Source organism: Sparus aurata, chromosome 16 (genome assembly GCF_900880675.1).
Source record: "Sparus aurata chromosome 16, fSpaAur1.1, whole genome shotgun sequence".
Taxonomy (NCBI): domain Eukaryota; kingdom Metazoa; phylum Chordata; class Actinopteri; order Spariformes; family Sparidae; genus Sparus; species Sparus aurata.
The window spans coordinates 25,446,758-25,459,369 of NC_044202.1; the positions used below are offsets into that span (position 1 = coordinate 25,446,758).

Sequence of the window (12,612 nt, forward strand, 5' to 3'; positions counted from 1 at the left end):
TTTCTTTCACATATAATGGAGCATGTTGACGTTGTGCTTGCAGTGCTCAAAGCGCCAAAAACAAATTTAATAAAAGATTCAACAGCAATGTCTATTTCCAGAAATCACGATCTGGTTCTCGAGATAATCCACAGACCTTCTTGTGAGCAGCTTTTATGTAGAAATTATTTTTGTGCCTCCCGGAGCTACACCCGCACATCTACTCATGGACGAGTTAGCTAGCTAACTACGCTTAACTAGCTAACAATACGGCCATTAATGTTAACCTGCGTTGGCGGGAGCACAAGCCTTTTTGATGCTGTAATGAGCAAACTGTGTGCCAAAGTTTTGTTCATGTAATAACTGAGCCGTCTTCACCACACCACAGAAAAGTGATGTAAAGTTCCAGTAAAGTCTAATAAGTCGTTTTATCACAGCTTGCTTGGAATCATAAATGTGGATGTCATATATATGTGGAATGATGACATGAACTCATTATATCACAATAATGTTCTGCTAACTGCATTAGATTTTCCTATCACAGCTGACACTGGGCAATCAATCCAATTCTACAGCCGCTTGTTCACCTGACCTGCATGCTGATGTGATGTGTGGAGTGACAGAGCTGATCACTCCATCACAGCCTCTCTGAAACACACTGAACCAGCAGAGCAACGTAACACTCAGCATGACAGGACGAGGATTAACCAGAGAAACCATGTATGTTATGACACATGTCCGCTCCTCTCCTAATTTTCTCCCGTTTTTTAAACAGCAGTTTCCCCAGGAGGGGACTATCTTTGCCTTTACCATAACTTAAAATTGCTTGTTAGTATAATGTTATAGTCTAAAAAAACAAGTGTGATATATATGCACGTAAAACAAATGTGACAAATAGCAAATGTATATAGAAAGTGTGCTTCGCCTTCAGGTGTTTCTTTGGTGTATCACAATAATGCTGTTCTTCGTCCTGTCCTCACTGTACTGTGGGGATGTGGTTTTCACCGTCACCCTCCAGCATAACAGATTCTAAATGAATGGATGCTTTTCGACAGTATTTCCTTGATGAAGCTTCCTGCAGGAAGCCTCTCCTTGCTCCTCTGAGCAGCAGACTTCGTGATGATTAAGGACTTGATCAATTCCTGGGCTGTGTGAGGATGAAGGATGGAGGAGATATAACATTAGAGTGATCATGATAATAAACAATGGATGGCAGCCTAGTAATTCAAGTGAGAGCTGCACAGCCCGCCCCCCGCCCCCCGCCTATCATGCGCACTTATCAAAGGACATTAATAAATGAAACTAGGATCTATCTCTTTGTTGCTTTCATGAATTAACTGGATGTATTTTTTCAACTAATTTCTCGTCCTCTGAGGTGCCGTTTCCTCTGAGACCGCTTCGCCAAAATCGTTGCCCCGCACAGTGCACTCCGCAGATGTGCAGTAGCACATCAGTGCTGCAGCAAAGAAGGTAATTTCTTGCTCAGAAGCTGACAGTTTGCAGAGGACTACAGATATGAACGAGTCTTCCAAACTTAACAACGAAATGAGTTGTTTGTAACTGCTCTCCTGAACGACACATAGAAGCAACTCTTCGCCTAATCCCTATCTGCAGGACGACATCATTTGTCCGTGCCTTCCCAAAGTGTTGCTGCAAAAACAAACCGTTTCTGATCTTACACACAGTTTTTGGTTAGTTTGCATGAGCATGTTCCATCTGCGCAGAATAACAGCACCTCGGTTTTTTTCTTTTTTTTTAAATGAGAGTAAAATAAATCTCGTGGAGATCCTTACTGGAAGAAATCTCCTGCTGGCTTCCCACGTGCAAACACTATGTGATGGTTGAAATGCCTGCTGGGAGCTGCAGTGGACACATGTTGTCCACGTAGAATAAAAGAGCAACCAGGGACTAGACGTGCAGCCGTGTGTGGGCGCAGCTATTATCTAATATTTTGGTTAGCTTTAGGCACAAAAACAAGCTGGTTATGTTTAAGGGAGAATTTGACTGACTTATTATGTAATTTCCAGTCAAATAGGTTCTGCACACCAGAGATATGTTGGATTTCTTAATCTGGTACTTGTACATTTTATTATGTTGAGTCTCCAGTTTTATGTTGTGACAAGCTGGTTAGGTGTAGAAACAAAACATATCTGGTTAGGTGTTAGGACAAAATCTTCTTTTGGCTTAAAATACCTGTTTTGGTGAACATAGACTCAGCTGTGGATGTCTGGAGGTCTGGTTAAAGCACCTAGTTTGTTGACACAAACAAACACGATGTCCTGTCCAAATTGTTGGGTTTTTGTTGGCGCAAACACGGCTGGCCATTGTCCCGAGGTCTGCCTGAAAGTATCCTGTGGCGTCACGCTTACAAATGTTTAAACTGCAGTCCCTCTCCAAAAATGCCCTTTTCCAGTGCTTTGCTAAAGAGCACGTCTTCGGCTGTGATGTGAAAGGGGCGCGCAGGTGAAAACAGCTCCTGTAAAAATCCATGACACATCCCCTGCTGGCTTCCCACCTGCAAACCCTCCCGGCTGGGTTGTTAGAACGCCTGCGGGGAGCTGCAGGGGTGGTCCACTCAGACGCTTACAGCTGTGGAAACCATATGTGTGCATCTTTGCATCGCTATTCAGAGTTTACACGGATGCCGTTAACCCAACAAATGACATTTCAGTCATCATATATGAGTAAATCCACAAAAAGATTTCTGGAGCGTCACAGCAGAACAGCATTATGACATGCTCTTAAATCACTGAAGCTGTACAAAACTAAACATAAAAAAAAAAAACAACCCACAGAAAAAATAAAATGGCTGCTTACACCTTGTCAGGCGTAACCAGAGTCTCCGGAAGTCCCAAGATCCCAAACTGATTTGAAAAAAAGGTTACTTACACCCTCGCTGCACTTCAGCTCAGCAGCAACAGTGCAGGTTTGGTCTTAAAAAAGGATGTAAGTAACACCTTTTCAAATCCATTTGGGATCTCAAGGCTTCCTGAGACCTGGATTATGCAGAGCGAGCTGTATGGAGTCCTGTTTCTGTTTCGAGGAGTAGTTTTTTAGAGTTTTAAAACAGTTCCCCATGTTCTTCTCTTGTTTAAATGAATGCCGCGACACGTTTCGTTGTTGTTGTTGCTGCGAAGCTCCAAGAAACTTCACTCTCCTTTCCATCGGCTTGAGGTCCATACATGACTGATTTTTTTTACTTCGGGGTGAACTTATCCTTTAACTTGTTAATACAACAGGTGTCATGTTATTGTTCCTCATAAAAATGGAACCAAAATCATAACGTGGGCTGTAACAACCGACACAAAATGGAGCTTACAGCATCATATTCACTTATTGCATCCTGACTCTCCTGCACACACGCCTGCAGGACGGGTCCTTCCTTATTTTATCAGCTTTCAGTCGGCTCTCCTTATGTCTAATAGGTTCCGTTGCATTTTTTTTTTTCTGGGCCAGCCTCCCTCATCAAAGTGATTAAGCAATTACACTGATTGTGCCGATGCTCAGAAGAACGAGGGAAGGGCCCTCGAGTATTGAGTGCTAAAGCTTTCTTGGAGATAACGGCTTAATTTGTGCCTAATCAAAATAAAGCCCGTTCTCTTAAATCTCCAACCTTCCTTCAGCCCTGAGCGGCTCCGGGGGAATCGAGAAGGTGTCGCTGAGGGAGACAGGGGAGCCCTGCTGGGGGCCATTATTTCCGACTCGCACATTTTAGAGAAGCTTTCATGCAATCTACACGCATGTCATTATGAGGCAATGAGGTCTCCCTTCCCCTCCGAATGAAATAATAATGAACATATCAGAACCGATAACGTTAGAAGCCTCCAAAGATGCTGCAGTCCCCAGCATGGATGCCAACTGGAGATAATCAAAGAGTTTGGGAATAAAAATCAACATGCGGTTCGTCTCCCCGCGCTGCCGAGGACACCACTAATGGAAGAGGAGTCTGAAGAAGAGTGCGTCGACCACAGAGACCTCAACGCATGGATTCTGTGCGTGCCATTTACTTCTCTCTCTCTCTCTCTCTCTCTCTCTCTCACACACACACACACACACACACACTTATCTCAGTCATCATTTTCCCAACAGTCTAACAAGTCGTTCGCCGTGCTGACACGTCTTAACCCGCTCATGTTACCATGAAAGCGAGCCGGAGCACACGCAGCCTCGCATCTTAGGGCGCACTGGATCCGACATCAAAAATTAATCAGGGCACAACTCAAGTCCCAACCGTGACGGAGCGACAGGAATTAGGCCTGCTGAGTCGCCCGCTCTTGTGTGTGTGTGTGTGTGTGTGTGTGTGTGTGTGTAGGGAGAGTGGGGGAACAACATGTGGAGAGGTCACAGAGAGAAACAGAGGGTAAGGATAAAGAGGAACTCACCCCGGGAGGATATCTGGAGGAAGAGGCGGGGGTCTGCAGCGCGTATGGCCGTGGTGTAGCGGTCCTCCATCCCGGGCACCTGCGCCTTTTTCTCGGGCATGAGCCGGACCCTGAGCCGGCCCCCCTCTGCGCCCAGCCACCACTCCAGAATAGTTGTGAGGTCCATTTCCAGGGTGAACACCGGGGCCTCCTCGTACACAGACAGCCCTCCGCATCCCGTCTTCACTATATCCTCTCCTATTTCCACCACTACTTGGTTGGATTTCCTGCTGGCTTTAGTCAAGCCCAATTTCAGAACTTTGGACAGCGGCCGCTTGTAGAAGAAAGGGAGCTGTCCGTCAGTGGACGTGTTCCTCAGTGCCGAGTCTGTGGCGACGTCCACAAAAGTAGATATGGTTTTCTGTAAAGGTATGCAGTGCATTTTCAAGTTTGCGCGCACCGTGTAACATCCGCGAAAAGTCTGGCAGTCGCCGTTCAGGGGTCTCTTTATGAACTCCGCCAGGTAATAGCGCAGCAGAGAGGGGACCGCAAAATCCACAGCCAGGGTTTTCCTCTTGAGCCGGGAGTTTATGGTTTGGTTCAAGTCTCTTTTGCCGCCGGATTCCCCGCTGCTGCCGCCGCCGCCGATGTTGCTGAAGTCGGCGGTGGAGGGATCCATCCCCGCCGTGGTTCTTGGCGAGGCGCACTGCAGCCCGGCGAAAAATGCCGCAGAAGAAACAAGCAGAAACAATATCCTGGCGTTCATGGTTAAATAAATGGAGTCTTTCGTTTAGGAGAAGCACCCCTCAATCCCACCGTTCCCCGCTTCCTCTCCGCTCTTGTCACATACGCAGCGCAAGATCACAAAGTGCGAATCGATGATCCTGCGGGTCCTGCGCCTCTTCGCCGGTGCGCACCCGTGGAAAGACGAGGGGAAACTGGGTTTTTACATTTGTTTGCCGCTGACTGTTGCTGTCTTCCCTTCTTCAAACAGAAAAAGTGCCATTTCGCCCCCTCTGCTCCCCGCACACGCAGACGCACGCACCTTCGCAATAAGACAATGCCTTTTATCGCCGGTGCGAATCCGGCGAGTCGCTCTCCGGGACGCTGATTGATATGCAGGTCTGGTCCGCTCCGGTGGCTTTCAAAGACTCCCTGTCTCTTGGCACAGTTGTGACGGCGGTACAAGTGGTCTCTCTGTGAGGATGCAGCGTCGCTCTCTCCCCCTCGCAACTAAATCGTGCATTCACAACGAGTTTGGAGAAAGCGGAGCGTCAATTAAAGTTTAAAATATAATCACAGCCCATTTTACAGTCTTGGCTAATTGAAAAAAGCCCGGCAGCAGCCTCTCAGGTTAATTGTCCGCTGAGGACCTCGACGCAGCTGGCGTCTCCGCTCGCCTCTGTCATACCAGCACATGCGGTGGAGTCGTTCACAGACCCATTTGACGTCAGTATAAGCCGGTTTTTTTCTCGCAGAGCGACTCCCTTGCGAAAAAGCTCCTCAGCAGTCAGCGCAGGAGCCTCCGCCGTTATGGAAGCAGCCGAGGCGGCCTGAGCGCAGCCGTAATGTTGCCTGGTGTCTTTATTGGAATTAGAAAAACGCCAGGAGGTATGGCAAAGCGGCTCCACAGTTTGTCACTCGTGATTTTTCAATGAATCACCGGGGCCTTTGTGTCCGGAAATTGGATCGGATTAGTCGCACTCTCCTGGTTGTGCGCAAATCAAATAGTTTCAGAGGGAGGCCGTTTGGGTTGGGGCCCATTTGGCTTTGTTATGTGACATGTGAAGAGCCCAATATGTCCTTAAAACATCAGGGGGCTCTCTTGCCATCTTGCCAGTTCATTTGCCACACAGACTACCTCCTTAATTGGGAATCAAAGGGTCAGTGTTTGGGGGCAGCAGGGAAGCAATGCCAGGGAAAAAAGGAAGAGCTCCTCTTTTCCCCCTCCCTCACCTGAACACACACACACACACACACACACACACACTTTAGGAAAAGCACCCCTCAATCCCCCTCTCTCTCTCTTCTCTCTCTCTCTCTCTCTCTCACTCAAGCTCTCAAAGTTGGTTGGGTGAGATTCCCGCTAGATGGCGTCAACACATACTTATGGTAATTCACACTCTTCAGTTTTACTGACAAAGCCATTAATGCTCTAATTGCTCTGGAATTTTTACACTCTCTCATTAAAGCCTTATCTAGAAGAAGAGGATAAAGGGCCATATGTGAACATGTGAGGGATCACAGAAGGATCCATAGAATAAAGCCAGAGCCTGACCATTCTGGGGGGGGGGGACTTTTGGCAACTCATTCACATCATGTAACGTCCAAAACTGGGTGAATGAAGATAGATATATACATTTGCCAGGATAATAGTCAGTGACTGCATTATGTTATATCATGGAATTTGGCTCCTCTGCTACCTATGCTTCATCCTGGGGTGTCAACCTTCTATATTTATATTATGAGATGCAGCAAAACGTTGGGGTTTTTCTTTATGAGCATTAAAGCCTTTAGACCTATTCTAGTAGCAGCCTAAAAATAAAATTATGAGCCTGAAAAATATATATATATAACTCATATATAACTATAACTAACTAAAACAAAAAATGAGTATATTGGGGCAGCAGTTGCTTAGGAGGTAGAGCAGGGTGTCCTCTGGAGGGTCTGTGTCCTCGGGCAAGATACTGAACCCCAAACTGATCCTGATGGCTGTACCATTGGTTTGTGAGTGGGTGTGAATGACAGAGCATAGAGATATTCTCAGGGACTGACAGGGATTTTAACAATTACCATGCTTCATTCTTTAAAAGCGTATAAGTATTGCATGTGCAATATTTTACATGTGCTTATTTTTAGTGTACTTTATTACTGTGTTTTGGGCACCACTGTCTTGGATGCTGTTGTCTACAATGTAGTGCCTTGCCAGTTACGCATTGTTCCAAGTTACTTGTAGTTGCAGGCAGCACTATTTCCCAAACGAAATACCCCCTTGGGGACAATAAAGTATGTCTTATCTTAAAGCACCGCTGCCGTCAGTGTATGGATGTGCATGAGAGTGTGTGGATGTGTATAGTGTTGTATGGGACCAGACCATAAATGCAAACCCATTTACCATATGAGCCATATGTCACTCAATGTCACTATCATATTGATAGTGGTGTGATACTGTCATTATGAATCAGATCACGTGTCAGCAACAACTGGACCAGTCCACAAGTTCTCCATAACAACTTGGCTTCATTCAGTTGCTGACTCAGTTTTTCACACCAGCGCAATCATAAACATATCATCACAGTCCGAATGAGTTTAAGGCAAGTATATTTGCTGATCTAAGAAAAAGTTTTTTAATGATCTGTAGCCACTGTCAGCAGTCAGGAGAGAAAGAGCACTGCAATCATATAAGTTAAAGGATACGTTCACCTAAAATGTAAAGTCACTCCTTATCTTCTCATCCCCACATCAATGGAAACCTGGGTGAAGTTTGGTTGTCCACAAACCAGAAAAACAGCATTGCCACATCTGTCTAAACAACTGAAAAAATGTAACGTAATGGCACTCAGTAGAGCTTCAACCTCCACCAAAGCCCAACAGTCCTCAGTAATGCACTCATGCGTAAGCCAATATCGAAAAATGCTAGATCTGGATTTTTATTTGGCTCTGCATCAAATTGGTGTGATACCAAAAATAAGAGTCACTTCAATATGGCCGTTTTTTTCAGTCAATATCCATGCATCATTCCCCGAGAAATGAACAAAACTGTTGAAAAACACACTATCTCACGAAGTTTGAGAAGGAGAAAAAATGTATCCGGATCAGCATCAAAAGTTTATGGGGTATATTCTGGGCTGAGACACATCCTTCATCCAAGTTTTGTGGAAATCTGTCTGAAGTTTTTCTGTAATCCTGCTGACAAACCAACTGAAAAAAAAACAAACACAAACACACTGTAAAATGGCTTCATACAGCTCATATAGCGTAGTCCAAGTCTCAGAAAGCGCTGAGATCCCAAATTGACTTGAAAAGACGTCTCCTCCATACGTATCTTCAATCTACTTCAGTAGTTTCGGAGAACACTGTTCCGCTGTGAAGTTCCAGAAATGTTTTTGTGGATTTCACCCAACTTTCCGTCAGCGTGAGAGTGAGTAGATAATGACTGAGTTTTTCACTTCTGGTTGAGCTAATTCTTTAAAGGTATTTGCTGTCTGTGCTTCTAAGGTAATGGACATTTAGTCCCTTTTTGAAATACATGTGTCTTACAAAGATCAATAACCTAAAGGCCATCTGTGTGATCAATGTCGGCCCTGTTTGGAGACTTTTTTGAAGTTTTAATTTGATTTTTTTTCCGTGTCTGTTCAGCTGAGGGTCAGCTGCAATTCGCCTTTGATGAAACTTAATTTTTTTGTTGTGAGGCAGAGGTGTAACAAACATTCCAGCTGATGCTCTGTCATTCCATCCTTCCTCAGTGTTCACGCTCAGTGATTGTCACAGCAGCGGCAGGTGCTTAAAGGACGAACAAATGTTAAATCCAGCAACGATACCATCCCTGCACATGCTGACCACCCAGTTCTTCCCCCATTTATGCCCAACAACAAAAAAACAGACGCTGTTTCTGGAAAATCAAAAATGCTGCGCATTGCAGCCGTGCCTTCACCCGGTCCGCCTTTATTGTTGTCACCCCATTCATATGCAGTACAGTATCAGTGTGGTGTGTAATCCTATTATCATCGTTGTTTCCACTGCTAACAGCGGTGGTCAGCTGAATGGACAACTGTTTATTTCTCATGGCTTAAACGAGAACTCACTCTTTTTTAAGCCATGAGGAATAAACAGGTGATTAATTGTTAGCATGAATAACTCAACTCAATTGTTGACACTCTGCACAATGTGACCCCATTCATTCTCACTAGTAAAGAGACATTAATTGCTGTTTTGTTATAAATGTGTTACCAACAACTGCTTCCTCCTTTCTGATCGAGCAACAATCTGTTCTGTTTCTCAGGGATTAATTAAGATGCACAGGTAGTAGGTGAATTATTAATATATTTATTATTGATTGATCACTGTCTCGTGCCCGCATAATTACTTCCCAATAATGGAACTGTCCTTCACGCAGGCTTGTCTTTGTCTCCATTCTCCTCACTCTATCGCCATGATTGGACAAGGCAGTATTGGTTTACTTGTGATGGGGTTGTATACACACACACACACACACACACACACACACACACACACACACACACAGGCACATGGGTGTTCAACGGTGCTGAAATGCTTGAAATTCCAGGCTTGTGATTCAGCTACGACTGCATTATCATCAATTCCTTTTCTGTTTTTCTACATTTTTCATTTTTACCCCTCCACACACACACGCACACACACACACGCACACACAGACACACACACACACAACATACACACATAACTGTCCCTCATTCAAATTCACATTCCTTTCGGTGAACGATAGAGAGCAGGCCGACAGATGAGCACCATCGTCAGTTGGTTTGCATCTTCTGCCCTAACCTGCAGCAGAGAGCAAAAAAAAAAGCACATCAGAGAAAACCTTACTTTCTTTATTCATCATGCATTCTATCCAATATCTGAACACATTATTCACGACAAGTTGTTTTATTCATCGCCGGAGAAGGTGAGGAGTCATAAATGATGTGGGAGGGACTGAATGAGGCCTGTATGGAGCTGGAGAGGAATGGAGAAATGGTGGCGCAGACACTCTGAACTCTATTTAATATCTAATCTGCAATGTTGTACTCGAGAGTGGCGAGCTCCGTTTCTATACATGATATTGTACATCAGTACTAGAGATTCTACCAGGTAATTGCTTGAGTCGAGGTGAGCCTGTGTGACCAGACTTTTCAGCTAGCGTCTGCCAGTGCAAGTTTGCACCTCATCTGGGTGCCGAGGCAAATGAACTGTGGAAATGGATTAACCATTCACTGAAACAAGACAATATCTGGAGTTATTAATAATACATTAAATATATTGGTAATGTTAGCCAAATTGATTTTTAACTAGCAAAAACCAAAGTCAAGCGTCATAGCCTGAGTTCCATTTTTCACACTAAATTGATTTTGACGAACAGATATTTATGTGCATAATCGCGATTCAGTTGAATTCATTTGGAGTTCTGCGGGCTAAAGAGGGAGAGATGGTGGAGGGATGTATGTGCTGAGATAAACTGCACTTTGCTAACAGCTATTACTGTATTCTTGGTAATAGGCATGTACTTTGAAAGCCATCTACCAGACCGCCAAGGCGAGCTTAATTACTTTCTGATTGATCACTCATTTCCACTTTCCATTCCTTATGGAGTAAAATGAACCAAAGCAGGGATATCCTATTCCCAAAATGCTGCTGGCCTCGTGCACACTTACCAGCTATAATGTCCATTTCATCTGAACCATGTTTGGTATACAGCTCACAGGTCAGTGTGCATCGAAAGGTCGTGGCAGAATGGTAGTGTGATAAATTACAGACAGATAAGTTCTTACAAAGACCCTTCCCCCCTCGCAGACCACTTTTCATGGCTGCTAGTAAACCTCATAAATCAGCAGCCGAGTCCACGCAACTAGCGACCCTTTCAGCCAGCATCATCGTACTTCATGGCCCGGTCCATCCACTTTCTGCATGTCTCATCAGTGCTCCAAAGTCGGCTGCTGCAGTAGCAGAGATGGATGTTTGCTCACGGAAGAAAACAATAATCCCAATGCGCTCCTCTTGACTTGTCAATCCACCTCTGTTCCTCCTTTCTCACAGCTTCACAGCCATTTTTATCTTTTGTCTGTTTTCGGCTTTCGTGCATGCACAACACGCGTCTGCAATGATTGAGGAAGGAGCTGCTGAGTCTCACGCACCCAAGCCATGCATTTTACAACGCCGAGGCGACAGTCCTCGCTTCCTTTAGCATTCCTACCTCATGACATTTTTCTCTTAGTTCCATAAATCAAACTCCCAGGCCTGCCGAGTTGGAGAAAAGAAATATAAGGCTTTTGAAGAAAATAGGAAAAAAGACGGTTTTGCACAGAAAGTGTTCAAGATTTGGAGAGTTTCGTGTTGACAGCTGTAATAAGAGTTTGGGCCGGTCATCTCTTACGGTACACATTCACAGGTGCAGGGGGTAAACTTCTGATAAGTGGCAATTCCCCGGGTAGTGGACTTGAAAAATGTCAGCCTTTTAGCTCCGGTCCACTGAGCCCTCTGCATGACCAGCCCTCACATTAATCATTGCACTGCTCAGGCCAGGTAGTTAGCATGTCACTAGCACATAAGTGCTTCCTGTACCCCAAAAGCACAACTCTTACTGTGATTTAGAAGGGAAAAACAAAACCCATCTAGAATATTTTGGGACAACAGTGTTAATTGAAGCGATGACTACACCTGGCCTTTTCACCCCAACGTTTGTACGTTTTGATGTGCCAAATGGTAGATTGCAACTTCCACACATAACAGGGAGTTTGATTGTGACAGCTTTGAAAAGTGGCTCGGTTAGTTCGACTAATGGCACACATTAGTCTTTATAAAGGTTGAGTTCGTATGCCAGCTTCTCCTGAGCCAGGTGTGAAAAACTGCCACATATTTTGATTCATGCAAAGTGGGGAATCCATTAAAATAATCGTTGTAGGAGTGCGTGTGGTGCAGGGTGGGTGAAGTTGTGTTTCTTACCCTGACTCTTTTGACTGGACAATTTCTGCTCCAAGACTTCTCTGAATTGACTCTACTGAAAATTCTCTTTCATTTTGCATAGTGTGCTCATGTCTGCCACACTCCAACTTGTATCCCAAATACAAGGCAAAATGCTTGTCTGACTTCCTCTAACCATATGGTAATGTATACCTGCTGGTCGCCTGGCTATTTCTAATTACGGTTGATAAGATGTAAATACACTGTTTCAAGCTTGAATTGCATACATATAAATGAGCATTTAAAGAGGCGTTCCACGTTTACATGTTGAGGTCATTGGGAATGCAACTCAGCACGTATAAACAGTTGAATAATGTCCTCTATGTCTCTGGAGGATTTTTTCGTCAAGTCTGACTGACATCACTGAATTAATCTTATTGTGGAAGAGGAGACTGCACATTTTTCAGTATGCACTCATGTACCTACACACAGTTGCTGTATATGACTGTAAATACCCCTAGCAAAAAACTAATAATGTCGAATACAACAGTGCTGCAATGATCCTACCCTCATGAAGGTTATACATACAGTTTTGTTGACATTGTTATACAGCGGTGTATCATCTGTGACTATT

General features: G+C 44.5%; 1 protein-coding gene across 2 annotated transcripts in view; it reads right to left on the reverse strand.

Moving 5' to 3' along the window:
* The window catches only part of alk (ALK receptor tyrosine kinase), a 352,676-nt gene extending 346,613 nt beyond the window's left edge, over positions 1–6,063 (reverse strand). Inside the window, exon 1 of one of the 2 annotated variants that reach the window (XM_030391467.1) lies at positions 4,362–6,063. In XM_030391467.1, coding sequence (XP_030247327.1) covers positions 4,362–5,106 — 745 coding nt within the window. In that variant the 5' untranslated portion in view covers positions 5,107–6,063. The remainder of the gene's footprint in view (positions 1–4,361) is intronic. The other variant, XM_030391468.1, reaches the window with a different exon arrangement.
* Between the last annotated feature and the right edge of the window lie 6,549 nt (positions 6,064–12,612).